The following is a 23,789-nucleotide window of genomic DNA, read 5'->3' as shown; positions in this document are numbered from 1 at the left end:
CTAAATCTGATATTTTCAAGTGATTTAGCGTCATGAATGGCAGTTATAGTAATATGCTAGTTTCTTTTTATATAATATATGGAATTCTGTATGTATGTATTTTCTATAGGAAACCCTTTCTCCACCAACAGGCACATCAGCGGCTCTCCTGTGTACATTCTGTACTTTTTTGAGGGGGGGGGCGTGTGTTGTGTGTGGCTGGTGTCGTAATTTGTACGCGACAAAATACGAATTGCCCGCCCTGCTCTCCCTCTGATTGGCTAGTACTCGTTGCCTTCGTTGGATGGTTGGTTGCATAGATATACGTATACGGTTGGTTTGTTAGGTTTAGCCATGAGGAGTGATTGGTTAGAGTTAGGTAAGAATTGCAGGAATAGCCAATCAAAGCCAGAGTGGGGCGGGTTATGCCTTTGCCATCCAAGGAAATCGCCACCGCGTGGGCCACCGTCGCATGTACACACAACAGCCATGACTGCTGTCGGTTTCTGTGGAGAGTGGTTTATTTTCACCTGCGACAAGAAACTCGTAGCAATTCACACCAAACAGGCCAGGTTTGAATGACTTTCCACGTTTTCTTAATCATTTATTTTATATGATTTGCCTGTGCCTCAGGTTATCTTTGCTGGCTAGCACATGTTAGCTAGCTGGCAGACGTTGGTCATCCTAAATACACATGTTTGGAAAGACTGGGGAAGCATGGGGAATGTCTAGGTTAATTTCCAGGTTTTATAAGTTATGAAATTGCACATACGTTTGGAAACGTGTGTGAAGGTTTGGCACTTACCTTATCTTATCATCATTATCATCTCATGCTTGATGCCGTGTTTAATAAAGTAATATTATCATTGTAAGTTGCACAGGGTAGAAAGAGTAGGGTATTTCTAATATCATCCTCCTGCAAAAGTACGGTCTTTAGATTTCAGTATAAGTTGATAAAGATTACTTGTATTGACAGCCAGTATGAAGGGCTGTATACTTTTTCAGACCTTTTCAGCACAATACTTCAGTCAATACCTTACCTAGAGAAATATAAACATTAGGTTTTACAAACCCTTTTTTTTAATTTACAAAAGAAGCCAGTTCTTAAATGTGAAATGTTGTCTAAACACAAGTAGCTGTGCAAGAACTTTGTCTAAATGAAATACAGCTTCAAATTGGCAAAGTTATGATTGAAATCACGGATCTGAATTAGTGCTATTGATTGATTTGTTGATGGCAGGAAAGTAAACTGTAACTATTTTGATAACTGATTAGGCATTTAAGTCCTTTTTCAATCGCAGTCACCAAACGTTCTCTTGAAGTTTTTCCTTAATAATCTACTAAATGAAAATAGAATGATCTGTTTCAAGTTATACAAGCCAGGAACTAAATCTACACCAACAGGGGAGAAGCAGTGGAAGCCTGTTAGTAGTGTCCTGAGGAGTGTCCCACTGTCTGACTGACTGGGACAGTCATGGGAGTCACAGGAGGACAGTGGCTGGGAGTCACAGGACAGTGTCTGACTGTCCCGGGAGAGTCAGACACTGTCCTGTACACTGTCCTGTGACTCCCATGACTGTCCTGGGACAGTCAGACACTGTCCTGTACACTGTCCTGTGACTCCCATGACTGTCCCGGGACAGTCAGACACTGTCCTGTATACTGTCCTGTGACTCCCAGACACTGTCCTGTGACTCCCATGACTTTACCGGGACAGCCAGACACTGTCCTGTACACTGTTCTGTGACTCCCAGTGTCTGACTGTCCCGGGACCCTCCTCAGGACACTACTAACAGGACAGGACAGTTTTTGCTGCAACAGGGACCTCAATTGGAATAAGTGATTACTTTTCATGTCATTGAAAGATACAGGTAAACTGTACAGAGCTCATATCAAACTAAATGACATTATGAAACTGGCATTGTGCAGGAACTAATCCAAACTGAAAACATTAGCTCTTGTGTGCTTTGTTGCAGAGAATCGTTTGTGTTTGACTGCGGCACTGCTGAGAAGAAGCCAAAGAATGCGAAGGAGGATAACAACAGGTAAGAACCATAGACTGTATAATATTAATGGACAAAGCATCCGGTTCGGCGAAGTGCTGTAAATGCGGAAGTGCCTTAAACCTGCATTCTATCTGAATTCCTGCAGGGGGAGACTCCTTAAACCTGCATTCTATCTGAATTCCAGCAGGGGGAGACTCCTTAAACCTGCTTTCTATCTGAATTCCAGCAGGGGGAGACTCCTTAAACCTGCTTTCTATCTGAATTCCTGCAGGGGGAGACACGTGCGGTAGCAAAAGGAGGTCGGTTTCTGTAGAAGTCTATGAGAAAGTGACCCACTTCACACTTGATTTATTACCTCAGTAAACATTTTAATAATGAGTTTTAAGTCTTCTGCAATACAGAATGATGTTCATTTTTTGAATTATGATCTTGTTGATTTTAAAATCGGCGATAAAGCAGGGGGTGTTTTAGGGCGTGGCTATGATGTGATTGCCAGTGAAAGTGTGTAATGTAACAGAGTGTAAGGGCTCTTCCCTCACTCCTCCCTCTCGTCTAAAATCGTCACATCCTCCACCAGGATGGTTGCGCCCAGCACTCATAGCAGATCTCCACAAACCAATGGGTGACGTCACACATGCTCTGTCCATTAATATTATACAGTCTATGGTAAGAACAAGCACGTGACTCATGGTTGTCAAGTAATAGGTGACCTAATGGATTGTTGGTGAGAAGCTATGTGAGGTTACCTCTGATAAATTAAGTCTTCATTTTAACATTCATTTTTGGAGCATTTACGCATCTAAAAACATGCCTCACTGTTGCGCATCAATAAACAAAAAGAAAGGCACGTGCTTAAAAATTGGAAAGCTTAATAGAGTAGACTTGTCGTTTTGTAATTTAAACAGCTGTTTTAACAGCTGTAGCTTGTCTCCTCTGTCATCAGTGATGGCGGTGCCTCAGAGGAAACAGGAAGTGACAAAGTCCTTGCCTTCACCGTGTCGCCATCTGGAAAGCTGGTGGCACTGACTGATGACAGCAAGAGACTGGTCCTGTTTCGCTGTGAGCCCTCATGGCAGTGTATCAGCATCAGGTACAACTCCAACTCTCTGTGTGTGTGTGTGTGTGTGTGTGTGTGTGTGTGTGTGTGTGTGTGTGTGTGTTGTGTGTGGTTTTGGATGAACAGGTAAACAGGCATTTTCCACTAACCTCGCGATCGACGAGAACTACAGCTGTAACCCGGACAACTGAATGTAATGTGTCGTGTGTGTTTGTGTCCCAGGTGGGTAGTGAGGAGGTGCACCTCCCTGATGTTCAGCCAGGCAGAGGACAAGCTGCTGGCGACTGACAAATCAGGAGATGTGTACTCCTTCTCAGTGGTGGAGCCGCAGAGGGACGGAGAGCTGAAGATGGGCCACCTGTCCATGTTGCTAGCTTTAGTAAGTGTTAAAAGATTCACATTCACATTTTATATTGCTGCAGCTCCTCTTTTCACCCTGTGTGTTGAGCTCTCTGTTTTAGCTACAGAGTGAGACCTCTCACTTCTGTTCAATCTTTGTTGGGAGTCGCACATGCTCAGTACCTAGGTAAGGACTACTAGCCAGTCAGAAGCAGAGTATGAGGGCGTGCCCTGACAGTACCTAGGTAAGGACTACTAGCCAGTCAGAAGCAGAGTATGAGGGCGTGCCCTGACAGTAGCTAGGTAAGGACTACTAGCCAGTCAGAAGCAGAGTATGAGGGCGTGCCCTGACAGTAGCTAGGTAAGGACTATTAGCCAGTCAGAAGCAGAGTATGAGGGCGTGCCCTGCTAGCAGCTAGGTGATCATTATAACGTGTGTTCCAAAGTGACCACGTTTGTCTCTGAAGTAAAGGCTGGACTACAATAGAGCTGTTTGGAGCAGTTTGTGAACAGTGTTTTCTGTTGGAGATGGTAACTCCCTTTGGGGTGGACTTTGGGCTTTTTCACTTTGTAAACCTATAACATGCACAAGAAAGATACAAAACACGAGAAAGGAAAGGGAAAAGCCAAAAAGCATAATATGAGCACTTTCAAAACAAACGTCTGTACGCCGTGTTGTCCGACCACGTCTGAAGTCCAGAGTGAGTATAGCTGTTCTGATCAGCCACACTTGAAGGCAGGGTAAAAAGCCTGCCGTCATAGGCCTCTTTCAGACACGGAACACGTCACATTGCTGCCTTCATGAAGCTGTTAAATATAATGGCTTTTTGTTATTCAGATATATGGCTGCACGCTTACGCAATACGTGGCACCCAGTGAGAAAAAGAGAGTGCAGAGATGTTATAAGGAGGAAGATGGTTCTGTGTGTTTCTGTTACAACAGTGCACAGGAATTTAATGACAGGACGTTAAGTTAGGACTCTGGTTTAATTCTTATTTCCTCCCATGCTTTATGTAAAGCATTTTGAGGGATATTATTTTTTTATCCATGCAGTTGTAATGCTTTTCTTTGTGTGCATAAGTTACAATAAAGTGGTTTGAGAAGGCGGACACATTTTTCACATTTTTCTGTCTTGTGCATGTCAAACCTAGTGATGCTCTAGTCTTTACGTTTATCTGACTGCTTTCAGTTCAGTCTTCTGCTCTGTTGAAGGGGATAAGGAAACGTAACACTTCTTGTAAGATTGACATCGTGGCTTTTCTGTAAAATCCATTTTGGTTCAGAATGACCTGCTAATGGTATCTTCCGTTTTAAAAATCTGCTTTATGTGAAGTCAAATACCAAAAAAACAACACAAAGGGTTGAATGCTCAGGTATTACATGGCCAACATGGAGTACGATCCAACCTAATATCATTAAACAGTACTCGGCGAATGTGCTGTTAAAGAGTTGTATTTGGTGATTTAGTGTTTGTTAATGTAGTAACTGTACTGTTTTATCCTGACCCACTTAGGCTACGTTCACACCGCAAGTCTAAGGGCGTTTTCACACATTCATTTGGTCCGGACTTACGGACTTTTCAGTTTGATCCGAACCAAAATTCCAGGTGTGAAACCTTCCCCGGACCACGGTCCGGATCAAAAGACCAAATTTTGGTCCGATAAAAAGAGGTGGTCTCGGTCCGGACCAAACTGGTCCGGTTCGTTTATAGTGTGAAAGCAGGCTCTCCTTGTTACAAGACCGGGGAATAGCTCGGTGCTTAGCCTGTAGCCTAGGTGAGAGAGAGTTACGGTGAATGTGCTCAGAGCAGACAGTTGTCGGCTATCAGAGCTGAGAATACATCAGCAGTTTATTTGTTAAGTGGTAGTAAATGTACAGTGTAGGTTTCCGTTTGTCTCTGAATAAATGCTCCAGAAAGAAAGTTCCTGTGTCTTGCTTCTCAACATCACAACAAAACAAAAAGAGCCACGGCAGTAGAGGAGAGCAGCAGTCAGTAGGAGAGAGCAGCGGTCAGTAGGAGAGAGCAGCGGTCAGTAGGAGAGAGCAGCAGGCAGTAGGAGAGAGCAGCAGTCAGTAGGAGAGAGCAGCAGTCAATAGGAGAGATCAGCAGTCAGTAGGGGAGAGCAGCAGTCAGTAGGAGAGAGCAGCGGTCAGTAGGGGAGAGCAGCAGTCAGTAGGAGAGAGCAGCAGTCAGTAGGAGAGATCAGCAGTCAGTAGGGGAGAGCAGCAGTCAGTAGGAGAGAGCAGCAGTAGAGGAGAGCAGCAGTCAGTAGGAGAGAGCAGCAGTCAGTAGGAGAGCAGCAGTCAGTAGGAGAGAGAGCAGTCAGTAGGAGAGAGCAGCAGTCAGTAGGAGAGAGCAGCGGTCAGTAGGAGAGAGCAGCAGTCAGTAGGAGAGAGCAGCAGTCAGTAGGGGAGAGCAGCAGTCAGTAGGAGAGATCAGCAGAGCAGTCAGTAGGAGAGAGCAGCAGTCAGTAGGGGAGAGCAGCAGTCAGTAGGGGAGAGCAGCAGTCAGTAGGAGAGATCAGCAGAGCAGCAGTCAGTAGGAGAGAGCAGCAGTCAGTAGGAGAGAGCAGCGGTCAGTAGGAGAGAGCAGCGGTCAGTAGGAGAGAGCAGCGGTCAGTAGGAGAGAGCAGCAGTCAGTAGGAGAGAGCAGCAGTCAGTAGGAGAGAGCAGCAGAGCAGTCAGTAGGAGAGAGCAGCAGTCAGTAGGGGAGAGCAGCAGTCAGTAGGAGAGATCAGCAGTCGGTAGGAGAGAGCAGCAGTCAGTAGGGGAGAGCAGCAGTCAGTAGGAGAGAGTAGCAGTCGGTAGGAGAGAGCAGCAGTCAGTAGGGGAGAGCAGCAGTCAGTAGGAGAGAGCAGCAGTCGGTAGGAGAGAGCAGCAGTCAGTAGGAGAGAGTAGCAGTCGGTAGGAGAGAGCAGCAGTCAGTAGGGGAGAGCAGCAGTCAGTAGGAGAGATCAGCAGTCGGTAGGAGAGAGCAGCAGTCAGTAGGAGAGAGCAGCAGTCAGTAGGAGAGAGCAGCAGTCAGTAGGAGAGAGCAGCAGTCAGTTGAAAAAACTCCGACACAGAGAGAGGATACGAGAGAAGCCCGTCTACACAGAGACACAGCTCACGTATGTGATGACGGCAGGACGTAGTTTTGTCACGTAGAGATCTTTAGTGTGCTTGCATAACTGCAGTGTGAAACCAAAACTTACCGGATCAAATGTATACAATGTAACAAAAACAGGAACCTTGGTCTGGACCTTGGTTCGGACTTTCAGATGTGAAAACGCCCTTAATGCTTAATTCAGATTTTTTGCTCAGATCCAATTTTATTGTTTGGCTGTTCACATGACCTTTTTAAAACGTGGCCTATATCAGATTCCAATGTGGTTTCGAACTGACCCGCATGCGCAAAAGAACAATAACAATGACATCAGAGTGAGAACAGAGAACTTTAGTGCAGCACGCTGCTGCACTAAAGTTAGGGAGGTTATGGAGGAAGGAAGCATTTTGGCTTTTATTTCAAAATGTTTGTGTAATGGCAGCCGTAACATTAATGAGCATACACTAATTAGGTCTAACACCTCACTCTCCCTACATTGACTTTCTCCATCACTGTTCTCCATTGTGTAGGCCTGGTCAAGTTTTTAATGTTACTGTCTGTGTCTAGGGCTAACTCCCGCCGGCGCATAATTGTGACACATATCGATGTAGATTGACGTAAAAGTCGCATCAAATCCGCCTTGGTTGTTCACACTGCGGCCGCGTTGAAAAATATCAGACCTGGGTCTGATTCAGGACCACATATATGGAAGTGGTCTAAATCGGATTTGAAAAAATCAGATCTGGGCAAGATTTGAGTGTTCACACTACTTCTGAAGAAGTCTGACCTGGTCACTTGACCCCAAAAAAAAAAATCAGATTTGGGCCACTTTTGCCTGCAGTCTGAACGTAGCCTTATTGATGTACCATTGTCTCAGAGTGAGTTGTTGACTGAATGATTGCCCCCTACTGCTGTCTTTCAGAGCATGTCGCCGGACGACAAGTACATCATCACAGCCGACCGCGACGAGAAGATTAGAGTAAGCCACCTGAGGTCTCCGTACAACATCCAGTCCTTCTGCCTGGGACATCAACAGTGAGTAACTCAACCTAAAGGGGACAAATCCCTCTGTGTGTGTGTGTGTGTGTGTGTGTGTGTGTGTGTGTGTGTGTGTGTGTGTGTGAGATTTAGTAAAGTGTGATTTGATCAAAACTGTTCCTGTTATTTTTTTTTTGGTCCTGCTTTCTCTCAGGTTTGTCAGTGCTCTGCTGGTCCCATCAGGTCATCCAGACTGGCTGCTGTCTGGATCAGGGGTACGTGCGCATTTCACAAAGTTACTGATGCATGCACACAGGCCCCTTGTCACTATTATGTGGGTCATATTCTCCATTTTAGTCTATAGTCCGTTAAGATTCAGGTGGAGATGTCTCTTGGATTTCCACCTGCTGGATGATTTCAAGCTACAACTGTTGTGGTTCTTAAGTCCACCACCTAGGATTTTCCAATCAGCTGTGAAAGAGCATGTAGCTGTTACTTTGTCACTAAATCTAATCCAAAAAATGCAACAAAGAATCAACAGACTTTGGAAAAGCTCTGCATATTATTCAGTGTTGGCAAACTTTTGTGCTTAGCGCCGTTTGTGCCTCTGAATGCATGTTTTTCTTTTCTTTTCAAGAGCCTTAAAAGCTCTTCAAATCTTCAAACAATTACATTTTGGAGTATAGCTGGGATCGCTAGGTAGGAAGATAGAGTCCCCATGCAACCCATCGATATATTGTTCTAACTGGCTTTTTCATTATCCTGCAAGGTGTGTCTATTGAACGCATTTTGAAGTTCCCAACTCAAAATATTGTCTCATTGTCCATTTGGTGGCCATCTTTACGCCATTCTGAAAATTGAAAATCAACAGACACTTTTTAACGAGAGATCCTATGGAGACAATTTAACCAGTTTTTTAACCAGGGTTATTGTCTTGATTTTAACATGTTTTGGTATATTAAAACTTGAAAAAAAGTCTGTATAATTTACAATCAACATCTTGCAGAATATCTGTCTACATAATTTATATACCAAACTACACCATCCAGGCAAACTCTCCAATCAACTAAAATTGACAGTGATGGGGGAGAAATAACAAAATATCAACTAAATAAGTCAGAATAATAAGGAAAATGTTCCTCTACCAGTTTAATGTTGCGTGACAGAACAAGATACAGTGGTAAGCACTGTTATTTTTTTTCATGGTGCTACTGTATATTTAGTCATCATCTTTAGGAAGCTCTTCATAGGCAATCCAGTGTTTCCTACACATCTATGGCGACCCACCACAATATCAACATTTGCTGCCACATATTGATTATCCATTTTTGGAGCTGCACACCCCTCTCTCTCTCTCTCTCTCTCTCTCTCTCTCTCTCTCTCACTCACTCTCTCTTGCTCTCTCTCTCTCTCTCTCTCTCTCTCTCTCTCTCTCTCTCTCTCTCTCTCTCTCTCTCTCTCTCTCTCACAAACACATTGGATGCGTTCGTAAATAGTCACTTCGAGCAGCAAAGCGCACTCTTGCAAAAGCTGGACCATTCGTTAATTCGGAGTGCTGTTGGCATTAAAATTTGTATTTTCATATAGCAAAGATCTACTGTACATTGAAACTTTTGACAGCATAATATCAAAGCTGACCCAGAGGCTCCATCAGGGAAAATTAAGTGAAACCAATGTGCAGTTGAGTTTCAGTGTAATGTGTGTGTGTGTGTGTGTGTGTGTGTGTGTGTGTGTGTGTGTGTTGTGTTTGTCAGGACGGGACCATGAAGCTGTGGGAGTATGAGTCCGGCCGTAAGCTGCAGAGCTGGGACCTTAAAGAGCTTGCAGAGACACCGAGCTCTGAAGGTGACAAACAGAAGGTAACCACGGCAACCACGGCATGTTTTACCCTACAACAATAAGGCTGTAGCATGCCCTCATGACTTTGGTGATCCCTTGACTTTCCATCTAGTTCCACAGTGAGGTTGACATTTGAGTGAAATGTCTCGACGGTTATTGTTGGATTGCCACGAAATGTGATACACAAATGGATGTTCCCTTCAGGAGAAATTCAATACATATTTGGTGATCCCCTGACACTGGTTTAGGACCAAAGCTGTATTTTGTGTTTCATGCTAATTAGCAAAGGTTAGCATGTTAAACTAAGATGCGTTAGCATTTAGCTCAATAAATGCCTAAGTGCCTAATCTGACAGAGCTGCTAACATGGCTGTAGACTCTCTGTTGTTAGTATGAAACTCCTGTTTGTGTTATTATGTGACAGTGTTTCCTTGCTGAGCCGTTGCAGAGGGATAGTAAAATGGGACGGACACACACACACACACACACACACACACACACACACACACACACACACACACACACACACACACACATATTGTAACTCTAAGCTTGTTTGTCTGTGTATGTATGGCCATGTGGACAGATACAACATTAGCTTCAGCTGGACTTCTAGTGGAGAAGATGAGCTCATACCTCTATATGGAAGAAAGTGTCCTTTTTATAACTAGAGCATGACTTATTTAGCATATCATCTACAGACTCCAAGGTTTTATTTCAGACATGGAGGCAATTTATATCTGACCTTATATATTTTTCCAGTTTTTGCCCAGCGCTCCATTATAATCAAGTATATCTTAGCCAAAATTGCATTTTTGTTGTAAAAAAGATGCAATTTGCTGCCAGCTTCCTCAGCCTCAACTCACGGTTCCCCCTGAAATCCTCGAAAGTTTGTGAATTTGAGGGGAAAAGACATGCCTTAATTTCTTTTGAAAATAGACATACATGTAAATAGACTTTTAAAATGAATAGATTTTGTGAAAGAATAAGCCTTCTCTTTTCTTTTGATATTTTGTTTGCTTAAAGGGTAACTTCGATTTGTCTTCAACCTGGACCCTATTTCCTATGTTTTTGTGTGTAAGTGACTGACGGGAACAAGAATCTTTGAAATTGGTCCAATATTAAGCAAGAATGCTGTCACCAGCAGCCGCACACAGGGCTGCAATGTAGTTCTATAGGACAAATCTGCATCGTCAATTTCGTCCACAAAATGTTCAGTTTTTGCCGCTGACGGACTCAGATTATTATTCTAAGTGTCTGACATTTTGGAAAGGATCCCTACAGAGATAGACCTTTTTTTAAAGAGTAACATTTTTCTTTATTTAACCAAAAACAGCTCCAAAATAGCTATCGCTTAATTCACCAGACTCCATTTAAAAAAACAACAACATACTTTTAGCGTGTATAGAGCCAACATATTTTCACATGTAAATCAGTAAACTGTGTTTATTTCAACCAAAACCAGACTGAGTGGCGATGGTTGGAAAAGTGAAAAGACGACCCAAAACGGCTTTTCATAGTTTTATTTTGTGTCTGTCGACTTTGAATGAAGTGTATTTTACGATAATAAAATGATTGTTTAATTACATGGAGTCTGTTGGGTTTAGTGATAGCAATTTTGCGGATGTTTTTATGTTAAAAAAAAAAAAAAAGGCTCTTTAACAGAAAGGTCGACCTCCTTATATTTTTATGTAATCTGAGTCTGTCAGTGGCAAAACAAGCACTTTTGTGGACGTAAATTGAAGGTGCGCAATTGCCCTTTAACTTACATTGTAGCTTGTTTCGCTGACTGCCGACTGCAGCGATCTCGCTGGATACTGGACCTGTGAAAACACACACACACCCAGAACTGTCCACTGGCGATTGAATCGCTCAGATCGGATTTTAATACCAAGTCAGAACAGGCCCTGAGTCCCTCTCAGTCTGCTTCACTTCCACTTTGTAAACTCTGACCCAGGTAAGCCACACCCACCCCAGCCTGGCGGAAAATAGAAACCAACATTAGTAAACAGTCAGGCTTATGCTGTGAAGAATTATATATATTTATTGAGATAAGGTCTACTGGAAGCCCTGCAATGAAGGTGCTAAGGTTGTACTGTGGTTAGTGAGTTGTCTTCTTTAGTTGGGAAGTTTACAAAAATGCTAGCTTGTGTTAAAGATAAAAGCATCATGAGTTGAGGCAGGCCACTTTGCTATCAAATGGCTTCTCATCATATTCTGGTCCCCTATGGCTTGGCTGTTGAACCTAACCCTTCAAAACGGCAGTCCTCAAACCAATGGGTGACTTCACCTCTGCTCCACTATATTTACAGTCAATGATCCAGTGCCAACATGGAGGCCTGTGTGAGAAGAAAATAACTAAAAGAAGGAAAAGTATGAATGTGTGTTTTGGTAGAAGTCCATTCAAGCCTTCAGACCCCAAAGGTTTGGTCTTTTCACATTGCTTTGTTTTGTCAACTTGGGACACTGCTGCTTTTCATCACTGCAGTATAGCATTTACACGATCAAACTGCTTTATTGTTATAATGTCCTTTTTTGGACAGTTTGTGTCCAGCTATACTGCCACAATATTGCTTTTTGTCCTTAAAAGGATCATTCATACTGTTATTTGTTACTACGAGCGATACTTTTCACATTAAACATAGTTATTTGAGGGCGCCTGGTTAGCTCACCTGGTAGAGCAGGCGCCCATATATAGAGGTTCACTCCTCGAAGCAACGGCCGCAGGTTCGACTCTGACCTGTGGCCCTTTGCTGCATGTCATTCCCCCCTCTCTCTCCCCTTTCATGTCTTCAGCTGTCCTATATAGGTGAAGGCCTAAAATGCCCAAAAAGTAATCTTAAGTTTCAGTCAGTAAAATCTAAGTCAGTGCTTTAACTTAGTAATTTCCAGTACAAGGACACGTCCCCTATTTTGTAAGAAGATCAATGAGAAACCTGTCATGACTCCACCACTCTCTGTCTTTGTTTTATTTTCCCAGAAGCCAACTGTGTGCCGCATCGCCAGCTCTCCTGATGCTCGCCATGTAGCCGTGCAGTGTGAGAGGTGAGTGTGGGAATCAATCAAGTGACTCTGCAGGTAGAGGGAACAGACGGGACACAAGTCTCAGCTGTTGTCGCAGGACTCTGTTGTTTCCTGTTGACATGATTAGCTTTGTATGAAGTGCAAAGGAGAGTTTAAATGAGATGGAACAGCATGGAACTGGTGGCTGGATGTTATATTGTGAATGTGTGACCTGATCCAAGTGCAAACAAATCATTCTTCATAAAAACATTCCTCCAAAGCCAATCTACTGTATATAACCAATGTTATTTTGTGTCCAATAAACGGAGGTTTTATACGGATCCCTTAAATTAGTTCTAATAAATACATGAATAAACAACTCTGTGAAATGCCACACTCATATAAACACAAGCACAATAGCCGTCACTAACCTACCTTTCAGTCTTTCAGCCCGAATCGGCTCCCCGGCCCGCTGGCAGTCACTGCTCACTGCTGTGGTGTGGGCTTTGGGCTCTCTGTCGCCGTGAAGCGGCATTCTTCTACTTTTTGAGTTTATTTTTTCACGATTTTAAAAACCTACTTTTATATACTTGGCCTTTTTTCTAATCATTCAGATGTGGGCAGGTGGTTAATAACACATTTTCCTGTGGTGTGACTGGCTCGGAACACATATTTATTAGGGATCGACCGATACTGGTTTTCAAGGCCAATACCAATACTGATTATTAGTAGTTTGTGAAACCGATAACCAATATTTGGAATTTTACATTTTTTTTGTAATTTTGGAATGTTACAAACTCCTAGTCTGGAAATCTAGACGCACCCTAGGCTAGCGGCAGCAAATGTAATTTGCAGCCAGGGTCAGTCTAGCAACTCTCCGTTGGCTTGCGAGCTGGAAAAACCAAACTCTAGTCAGGCCAATCACATTGTGTATAGAGTCGGTGGGCGGGCTTATGGCTGCTGCTGCTGGGAGCAGCGGTCTTTGGAATCGGCTTTGGCTGCGACTCTGAAAGACTTGGAGTTAAGCTTTTCTTTGAGAAAAGAAGAAAGAACGGCACTGAAGTGAAACCGAAGCAGGGAAAGACACAGAACTGTAGCCGAGCCAAAGTAGACCACTTTTTAGTTCATTAACTTAATCGATTGTCAGGAAAAAACACGGCCCTATTATCGGCCCTGGTCCCTAATATTTATTGCTGCTTCACCAGGACTTTGACATGACAGTGACACACCTTGGCTGGCTAAAGCTATTTTTGCTTCTGATCTTTAAATGTATTTTTGGACCTATGGAGGCACAAGGTCACTGTGGAGCTGCATAGTATATACTGCACATGTAGGTGACACCTAAAGTAGGTCAGAGGAGAAGAGGAGCACCGAGTGAAGCCATCCCTTTTTAAATGTTCCACATTCAGAATTGGTCTCTTAAAAGGGACGGATCAAGCCCGGGATCAGCTGACTGATTCAACAGTTTGATGTTTCCTGTGTGTCCTCTAGAGTGTCCACAGTTCAGTTCTTTACTCTGGACCAGGAGGGTGACGACAAGCTGGTGCCACACAGCAGGCTCTCCCTCCCCCACTGTCCCCTCGACGTGACCTTTGACCCGGAGGGCCGCCTCTGGGTGCTGATGGACTCCAGCGATGCACCGCTCCAAGTTTACACACACAAACAAGACTCCTGGGAGGTACAGTGTGATACATTCAGACACATTTAGGTCCTGATCGTAGCTTTTAGGTTTTCATACACAAACACATACACCTGAGAAGACTTGTTGAAAAGTGATTAGACTCTATATATTAGCTACTTTTGCACTGAAATCGTGGATTTATCATGCAAACAGTAGTTTTCTCACACCTCTTTGACAAACATTAAGGCCTGAGCACGGGATCAAGCCATTTTCACTGTGACCACTTCCATGTTCACTCCTTCATGCAGTTTTGTGTCAGACTGCACATTACACTGCATCATAACCATAGAAATAAAATGGATTTTATACATTTATTAAAATGATGATTGCATTATATTGAATGAATTACACTTGTGCGTAACTTGTGCATAACAAAAAAGACCAAAGAAAATCCTTGAATCAGAGCAGAGCAGCAACTGTGCTCTGATTGGTCGGCTCAGGACCTCTGACCTCACACAACTCCCCCACCTGTTTGGCACATCTGGCCAATAAAGGGTATTGCCAGCATTAGCGTACCTGCAGAGCCCCGACAGATGTCAGCAGTCCCACCATTTTGAACTAGAGTAGCATACAGCACTCAGAACCCTGTAACTAACTCATCACTGGCTGTTGGGCTACTGCACTTAAGCTGTTCTCTAAGTAAGAGATACACTAGAACCACGCAGACACCAGTGCACATGTATAAACCCTGAGGAACTTAGATGACACGTGGTTTACAGCAGGACACCATACACTTGTGGTTGCCATGGTATCCATTATCTGCTATGTTTTTTTTATGTAACTGTCCACTCTCCTGCTGCATCTAGTGTGATGCTGAGAGCCCGGAACTGAACCGAGTGACTGAAGCCTTCAAGCCCCACTGGGAGACACTTGAGGGTGAGTCATCACACACACACACACGCACACACGCACAGACACCCCAGAAACATCGTCACATACAACTGCAATACAATGTAGGGAAATTCAATCCCTGCATTTAACCCATCCTAAGCATTAGGAGCAGCGGACACGTACACACACAGCCTTTGTGACCTTTAAGAAATTGACAACACCAAAGGCCAAGTGTCATTGCCCCCTGAAGTGGTGAAATTCCCGGCCTGGATCGTACACAGATGTCATAGCACGTCGTTACTGCAGCTGCACAGTAGTTAAAGGGGCTGCATCAAATACCTTTTGTCACGGCCCTCAGCGTCTAAAACAGATGCACCAGGCCCTCCCATGTACACTAGTAGTAGGAGTAAAAAGTATGCTGCATTCAAACTACTGCCAAAAGTCCCATTTAATTCATCACTACCCCTCTCTGGGTATGTATAACAATTGTCACGGTGCACACATAGACTGTAAAAACCGTGGACGTAGCATCCGTGACGTCACCCGTTGGTTTGTGGACTGCTGTTTTAAAGCCTCGAGTTTGGTTATAGGGGGCGTCGGCCATCTTGTTTTTTTGCAACCAAATGTGACGATTTTTGACGACCGAGTGGAGCTGAGGAAGAGCCAGTAGAAATGGCGCTGCGCTAAACGCTAAAGAGGCGAGTCATCCAGTGGAGATTTACCGCAGGTTAACACGGACCTTCGTTTACTGCCGCCATCTATCTGCATGGACAGAAAATCGGCGATTGAGACCATAAACTCATTATGAAAATGTTTATTGGGGTAATAAATCAAGGCAGAAGTAGAGAGGTCATTTCCCCATCACTTCTATAGAAGTGGACTTGTTTTTGCAACCAGTGGAGTCGCCCCCTGCTGGAAATGAGATAGAATGCAGCCTTAAGGAGCTTCTGCATTGGCTTCACTTTTCAGACCTCGTAGGCTTCGTCCATTATTTTTACAGTCTTTGGATGCACGGCATGATAACACAGTGTTTCCTGCTTCCATCTTCCAAAGTCGATTCAGATGAGGTCAACATATGAGCCGAGGAATCAAAGAGATATGCTTATGTCCCCACCTCTCCTATTTCTCACATGCATGGGATTCTCTTCTCATAGACAATTAAAAGAGTTTAGCTGTGCTTCCCGTCAACAACCTTTTGCTTTCACTACAGCCTCCACAAGGACTGACAACCGCTTTGAACATCTGTACAAGGTGAGCTTTGACAACGTGACGGCGTACCTGCAGAAGAAGCAGCAGAGAGTGGAGGAGCAGCAGCTGAAGAGAGGAATGGCACAGAAAGCAAACGGCAACAAGAAGGCCAAGAAGGAGACGTCAGGAGCTGTCCCTCGCTCCTCTACCTGAATGGACACTTTGAAAAGAGAGCTATTATTTCCTTTATGTTTGATGCATCTGACTTGAATGTGTTTATTTGATGAAGCCCGTGAAAGGGGTGTGCTTTACTGCATGACCGGTTTGGATGGATTTTTATGTTTGGCTCAAATTTCTGGCAGATTTTTCAAAATAAACGTTGCAGCTAACATTGAACTGTGCCTTCTGTTTCCGCCGCCATCGCTGACTGAAACATCCATCCATCCGTCTTCGTCCGCTTATCCGGTATCGGGTCGCGGGGGTAGCAGCTCCAGCAGGGGACCCCAAACTTCCCTTTCCCGAGCCACATGACTGAAACATTCCTTTTGTTAAACCACACGCCTCTCCTCACATTGCCCACTGCTATTCACTCTGTACTTGTTACTCCCTGTGCATTGCACCACCTTTTTTAACCTATTTCTGTCTCGCATTGCCAGACCTGAGAGTTTAAAATTCCAAAGAAAGCTGAAGGTAACGGACATCTGGCGGAATTTCCAGCGGCACCGGAGCAATCCCTGAAGTGGAACGTCGTGGATATAGACTAACCCTATTTATGTCTCATGCACAGAATTGCTAGCCTGGAAATCCAGACCCAAATCTGAAAGATTAAGGGTCTGGCATTGAGTAATGAAACTGGCCCATCTCTGTGAACAATACACAGGGTGACGTATCCAGAGCCCCATACGCTTAGCTACCAGCGGAGCTAACTGGTAGATTAAACTCTTAGCTACCAGAGGAGCTAACTGGTAGATTAAACTCTTAGCTACCAGCGGAGCTAACTGGTAGATTAAACTGTCGTCATCTGTTTAGCTCGCCTCTGGCCCGCCTATATCAGATACACCGATGTGATTGGTGCAGCTCAGCTACAAGGGCATAGTTAATGAGCATCATTACTGAATGCCAGAGTGACTCGCTGAGCAAATTCAAATTGTGCTCTCGCGAGAACTCTGGATTTCCAGGGTGCAGAATTGATGCAGCATGCCTGGATTTGAAGAATGTCTTTGATTTGCATGAGAGCCACAGAACGCGTGAGCAGCGACCTGTTTGTGAGAGGCAGCACGTGGTGAAGTAGCTGCGTTGGAAAAGGCAGACAAAAAGTAGAGTGGAAACCATGTTTTTTCACAGCAGGAAGCACAGGTGGCGCTAACAACATCACCGATGGTTTCGTCACATCGATGTCATTAATCCTTGCCAGTATGTCAACATGCACAATGCAAGTGCTCTGAAACTGAATCAACTAAATGGAATGCAAACATAAATAATATTTGTTGCAGCTGTGTTTGACCAGAGCCATGTCCCAAATCCTATTCCAACTACACACGTTAGTATGTTGTTAGTTCAGCTAGCCACACCGTAGCTTCTACCACACATACAGAAACACAGATACACAGGAATAAAAACCCAGAGCAGTGAATGATAGTCAGATTTGTAACTCAGCAAAATGAGTGGAAATGTTCCAATGAAACGTGCATAACTATGTGTACCAATATCTTTTATGTTGTTGACCAAACGTCCAACTCTAGATCAATTTAGTAGCTGTTCTGGCAGATGGAGTTTGCTTCTTGTCCATGTTCACAATCTGGACGAGAAGTGCCGGATAAAACATTCACACTAGCCTTTTCATACTGAAGTAGCTACAGTAGATTACCAAGGATACCTTAGCAAACACAGTATGTGGACACCTGAAGATTACACCTACATGTAACGCCCACATAGGCGCCGATACCGTGGGTGCTCCGGAGCTCGAGCAGCCACGGAAAATACTGAGCACCCACGTGTGCCAGACTGCCAGTAGGCTACATTCATTTAAAATTAAACATTGCAGTTGGTGCTAAGTGGAGCGTCTGTCATACTGTGATTGGTTATGTCGGTGACATTGATTCTTATTTTCCCACGAAGCTGATCGCGGTTACGTGTCAGTTAAACTTTTCATCTCCAATCCTATCTGTTTTTGTGAGAAGTGGCGCTGTCCTGAGATGAAGCCTACTTTACAGCTTAATTATCGAGTTAATAGGCGTGTGTGTTTGTGTCGGCCGCTGTCCATTTCCTAAGGTTCTGAAATGCAAACATGTTTTGACTACTTTTTTTTTTTTAAAGGGCGCGCGCCCTTGAGCACCCACTGAGGAAAACATAAATCCTATGAACACCCATATGTACTGTATGTACTGGTATCTACCCATAAAGTGTTAGCGAAGAGTTTCCTATTCTCACATCCAGCAGACACAGAGCATAATTAGCATTCATTTGGAGTTGTGTTTGTGTCCACCTGATGAAAGTGAGTCCAATAGTCTCTCTCTTTTAGCTCTGTTTTTCCGAGGGAAATATCTGTCTCTTTAGCTCCTGAATGCTCCGCTATGTTCACCAACGAGTCTCTCACTGTGTCTGTCTGCAGCAGGTAGAGTACAGTGGGTTGTACAGAGATTTTTTTTACAAAAAAAGTGAGGTTAAGAGCCAAAACATTACACTTGTGTGTCGTAAAACCAAAACAATGAGCTGAAAGATGCTGACGAGTGGAGCTGCAGGCGGAGATAACTCTCTATAAGTTCATCACTATGACTGATCCATGGCACACTACACATATTCCTTTGAACCATTGTCAACTTAAAAGTATGAGTGCAGCTATAAAGCACTTTAATTCCAGTGAATAGTGTGCTTATTCCTGAACAAATCTGCAATAAATCAAATTACCACAAACTAAGAATCAAAAATGGATTTATTGCCAGGTAAGTAGCACTTACTAGGAATTTGCTTTGGTTGATGGTGCAAACATTAAAAACAATAATATAAAAAAAAACTAAGTGAGTGTATAGGGCTCTAGGGCAGTTGCCGAATTTGTTGATTTGGTAATTAAGCCTTGTGATTCGGTCATAATTAAGGAGTATAGAAAATGTTTGGATGCCTGAACCTATTTCCAAGAGGCTTAGTATTAGAACGTATTTGGTTCAAAAATGAATAATAAGCAGAGACATCAGTTCACACAGGATTTTGTAATTAAAGTAATCCTTTTATTTTTTTTTGTAGGAAAGAACACGGGTCACTAAAAATCTGTACAATTTGTAAAAAACAACACATTTCAAATAAAAAAAAAACAATGTAGATATGTATCTAATCTGTGCTGTACAAATGTTGACATTTCCTGAAAGGCTTTGGATTGTCCATCAGTAGTTTGTAACGCTGTCTCAGAGCTGCTTCTCATGTCCACTCCATCACATTTCTGTGACAGACTGGAAATCCACTTTATTTCCCCCCCCCAGATCACACATCCCGCCGGTCCTCCGTTTACTTTACGTCACACTACTCCACTCTCGTGCTCTACGCTCACTGGTGCTGAAACAGACAGATTTATAAAGAAAAAACTGTCCAAGTTGATAAACCTGGCCATACACTTACACAAACATTTCAACAAGTTCTGTTGCAAGTTCCTACCTTCATAAAACCTCTTACTTCTTCTTCCCTCCCATGGTTAAGCTCTCACTTTTGTTTTTCTGCACCTGGAGGGAACATTACTAGTTATTGGTCACAATCTGCACCAAGGACAAAGTCAATGCATCCACACACTTCTAGAAATCCTCCAACCTCATTCATGGCGTCATCAATCTGTTTGAGTTCTTCGTATCGGTCTCTTGACTCTCTGAGTGGCTGCACCATCGCCTCCTCAATCTGTGGGAACAGCTAGTACACACAAACACACACACACACACACACTAAGGGTGAGTATCATCACAGCAAACACCTCATTACTTTGTGTTTATATAACCAACTGTCTCTAAGCAGCGGCGTGTGTGTTTAAAGCTATAGTGCGTAGATTCTGAGTCATGACAACAACACTGTCGGAACACCCACACGACGCAAGCCTTCGGTGATCACGCACCACCCCCACCCCTCCTCCACGCAGTTGCTAACACGGACAATTAAAAAAACACGATGGACTCTTCAGAAGAGGTCATTATCTTGTGATTTTTATGTCCATCGTCTCCAAAGCTGAACGCTGCTGTTGTCCTTTCTCAGCGGTGACGTAAAACGCATCACTGGATCTTCTGCACGCAAAAGTCGCTGCACTACGCCATTTTGTAAACACAGCCATACTGAGAAATACAGAGGGAGTTTTGAGTAGCTTGATTAGCTTTGTATCAACTCATTTGGCAATGGCTTAAATGTAATAGATGTTCATTCATGTAAAATAGTCGTGCACAATAGCTTCAAAGTAACATGAAGACTGGTTCCATGTGATGGTTTCCTGTCTAAAATGATCAACAGTGAGCAGTAAGTTGATATTTGTCACATGTATGTATCTGCATCACTTGCAGCTGTAGAATCGAACACATTTCCATTTTACATGTAAAATGCACTTTTACACTTTGTTCCATTATGGAAATTTTTGAGGGCAGTTTATACATTTCACGCTCAGAACTCAGAGACGCCAATAAATGGTGGACAGTAAATATACTTAATTGACAGAAAAAAAAACCCAAGATTCTCAGCAACAAAGTTGAAATAATGAATTGCCGGTTCAAACCAGATCATAAGAGTGTTAAATTATCCGGAACACTCACATGCTGGGGAACCGATTAACACCGAAGATATCATCAAAAGAACGTATTCAAATGCTGCTTCACGTTGGGGATATATACCTCCAGAACCAGTGGCACCTCCCTCTTTGCAGCTCTGTTACTTTGCCCTTTCATTACCACTGTGCTGCATATTCACCTTCATCACAGTCTCAAACATGGGGATGAGGACGAACTTGATGAAGCCAATCTGAGCCGTCGGCTTGGTGACCTTTTCTCTGTCCATGAACGGAGCCACAGGAAGCCCTTCAGCCTTCTCCCTGTCGCTCTGAGCAGCGCACAACAAACACACACACACACACACACACACAAAAAAGGACCATTTTAAACAACAGGAGGGACAAATGGCTTTTGCTGACTCACTTTGCCCATTCATGACGCTACACGTGACTTATGCAGCTTTTATCTCCTGTAACAGATTACAGCAGATAGTTAGTCTCATTATGGCTAACATGATGGAGTCTGACCATAACCAGAAAAATAGAAAATAAGGTTACACTTTACTTGAAGGTATCTACATAAGAGTGACATGACACTGTCATGAACACATGACACTGTTATGACACATGAACCCTAACCCTAACTCTAACCCTAACTAAAAACCGAATGACACTTAATGACAGAAGCGTTATGTCAAACACATTTATGACTTGTTTATAATGTGTATGACACGTTCACGACAGTGTCATGTCACTCTTATGTAGATACCTTCAAGTAAAGTGTAACCGAAAATAATGACCCTGCCTAAAAGAACTACAAACTAGGGCTGCACAATATATTGGTTTTTTTTTTATCGTCATCGCAGTATCAACTGGCACAAAAGCCACATCGCAAAAGGCTGCGACATATCGTGAAAAACACTCCAAGATTTTTAGTTGAAAGAAAATATCAGTAGAAATTCAATCCAATGTCCAATTTGTTCAATAAAAGATGATGTTTTTTTTTTTATTGGTGTTAAATTCAGCAAGCAATTTGTTGTATTTTAGCAGAATACTGAAAGCAGCAGAAAGGCAGAAATGAGTAATATCTGTTTATTTATTGCATGAAATATCAGGTAATTATCGCGATATTCAGCAACGTTATCGCAAATCGCATATTTTCCTCATATTGTGCAGCCCTACTACAAACACAAAAACGATTTTACTCTGTTGGGAGTTTTGGTCTTCATAATATTTGTATCATGGCTCAGTATTTTCTCCACATTGATAGCCCCACCTGCATGAAGTACTCCTCCAGCAGGCAGTCGACCCAGGGCTCAGCCACCTCCATGGGCCGCACCTCGTTGGAGATGTCGCAGCACTTGATGAGCACCATCTTCAGCTGCACAGAGCACAGGGTCAGAGGTTAGTATATTACCATGCAAAGGAACATTTCAACGTTTTGAATACATTCATCTTGGAGTCATACTATTACAAAGGAAAAGAAGCAATATTTATATGAACAAATTATTTATTTAGTAGTGATAAGTAGCCTAATGTTTTATTTGTTATGTGTCTTTGCATCTTATTATTACTTAAAAGGTAACTACCATTTTTTCCAACCTGGACCCTATTTTCCTATGTTTTGTGTCTAAGTGACTGATGGGAACAACAATCTGTGACATTGGTCCAGTATTAAGTGAGATGGCTGCAGTCGGCACAAGCTACAATGTAAGTTAATAGGACAATTGTCCAGCTTGTATTTACCTTCACAAAAGGCTCAGATTAATATTCTAAGTGTCTGACAACATTATGGAAAGGATTTCTTCAGAGACAGACCTTTAAAACCTCATTGAGGCCTTTATGTTTAACCAGAAACAGCTCTGAAGTTGCAAACGCTGACTCCACCAGACTCCATTTAAAAAAGCAACATTTTTAGCGTGTATAGAGCCAACATATTTTCCCATGTAAATCAGTAAACTATGTGTTTATTTCAACCAGAAATAGAGTTGTGATGGTTGGGAAAGTGGAAAGACGACCCAGAATCGCTTTTCATAGTTTTATTTTGTTTCTGTCGACTTTGAATGAAGTGTATTTTACGATGCTAAAATTACTGTTGTCTGGTGGTCTGGTGGGTTTAGCGAACGCAATTTCGCAGAAGTTTTTTTTATGTTTAAAAAAAGGATCTTACTCTTTAACAGAAAGGTCGACCTCCTTAGAAATCTTTTCCATAATGTTGTCAGACACTTAGAATATTAATCTGAGCCTTTTGTAAAGGTAAATACAAGCTGCACAATTGCATAAATAATTTATGTTTAGGCTACTAATCATTTTTAGTAATGACTACTAATGTAAACTTGATTTGTCTACTGCATCTACTTACCGCTCTGTGTTAATACAACTTGACCTGTTAAGTTTAACCTTGTGTAAAAACACAAATTTCAAGTCAAGTCATTTGAGATAACAGTGTATAACCTCATGAAATGAAACAGAACTAAAAGGCCACAATGTCTTTTTTTTTTGGTCAAGACTAGGGCTGGGCAATATATCGATATTATATCGACATCAATATATAAGGCTAGATATCGTCTTCAATTTTGGATTTTGCAATATTGTAATATGGTAAGTGTTGTCTTTTCATATTTTTAAAGGCTGCATTACAGTAAAGTGATGTCATTTTCTGAACTTACCATACTTACTATCTGTTTTATTATTTGCCTTCACCCACTTAGTCATTATATCCACATTACTGATGATTATATATCAAAACTCTCATTGTGTAAATATTTTCTGAAAGCAACAATAGTCAACACTACAATATTGATGCAATATTGACCTTGAGGTATTCAGTCAAAAATATTGTGATATTTGATTTTTTCCATATCACCCAGCTGTAGTCCAGACTAACTGAACTGAACTGCAGGGGTCTACTCCAGAAAGCAGGTTTAACAAACTCTGAGCCTTAAGGCTCAAATATACTCCCGAACGGGCGCGTACATGGCACGCACAGCTGCAGACACCACGGACACACAGTAGCTTTGTGTATACCATACTACTGTATATATACTATTTACACTATAAAACGTGTAAACAGCGTTG

General features: G+C 42.7%; 2 protein-coding genes across 6 annotated transcripts in view; one reads left to right on the top strand and one right to left on the bottom strand.

Annotated features, from left to right (window-relative positions):
• The first annotated feature begins 320 nt into the window (after positions 1–320).
• Positions 321–16,381, top strand: wdr4 (WD repeat domain 4). Of its 3 annotated transcripts, none has more exons than XM_036004565.1 (11): positions 321–551; positions 1,956–2,018; positions 2,926–3,075; positions 3,265–3,421; positions 7,389–7,501; positions 7,659–7,719; positions 9,199–9,303; positions 12,263–12,327; positions 13,777–13,963; positions 14,773–14,842; positions 16,008–16,381. In XM_036004565.1, the coding sequence occupies exons 1-11, from the start codon at positions 334–336 to the stop codon at positions 16,196–16,198; spliced, it is 1,380 nt and encodes a 459-aa protein (XP_035860458.1). In that variant the 5' UTR covers positions 321–333; the 3' UTR covers positions 16,199–16,381. The 3 variants fall into 3 exon arrangements, with proteins under 3 accessions (XP_035860458.1, XP_031145539.2, XP_031145541.1); XM_031289679.2 differs by having other exon boundaries at positions 1,956–2,024; positions 2,929–3,075; XM_031289681.2 differs by having other exon boundaries at positions 404–551; positions 1,959–2,024; positions 2,929–3,075.
• Positions 16,382–19,172: 2,791 nt separating this feature from the next.
• Positions 19,173–23,789, bottom strand: part of pde9a (phosphodiesterase 9A) — a 59,217-nt gene continuing 54,600 nt past the window's right edge. For 2 of the 3 annotated variants that reach the window (XM_031289674.2, XM_031289673.2), the window contains exons 15-19: positions 21,988–22,092; positions 20,912–21,040; positions 19,781–19,876; positions 19,631–19,695; positions 19,173–19,531 (exon numbers count right to left, since the gene is read on the bottom strand). In XM_031289674.2, coding sequence (XP_031145534.1) covers positions 19,645–19,695; positions 19,781–19,876; positions 20,912–21,040; positions 21,988–22,092 — 381 coding nt within the window. In that variant the 3' untranslated portion in view covers positions 19,173–19,531; positions 19,631–19,644. Of the gene's footprint in view, positions 19,532–19,630; positions 19,711–19,780; positions 19,877–20,911; positions 21,041–21,987; positions 22,093–23,789 lie in introns of all 3 variants that reach the window. The other variant, XR_004103413.2, reaches the window with a different exon arrangement.

The sequence above is a fragment of the Sander lucioperca genome, chromosome 8, assembly GCF_008315115.2.
Source record: "Sander lucioperca isolate FBNREF2018 chromosome 8, SLUC_FBN_1.2, whole genome shotgun sequence".
Classification (NCBI taxonomy): Eukaryota; Metazoa; Chordata; class Actinopteri; order Perciformes; family Percidae; genus Sander; species Sander lucioperca.
The sequence above is the reverse complement of the archived record's forward strand: the minus strand, read 5'-3'. Positions and strand labels throughout refer to the sequence as shown.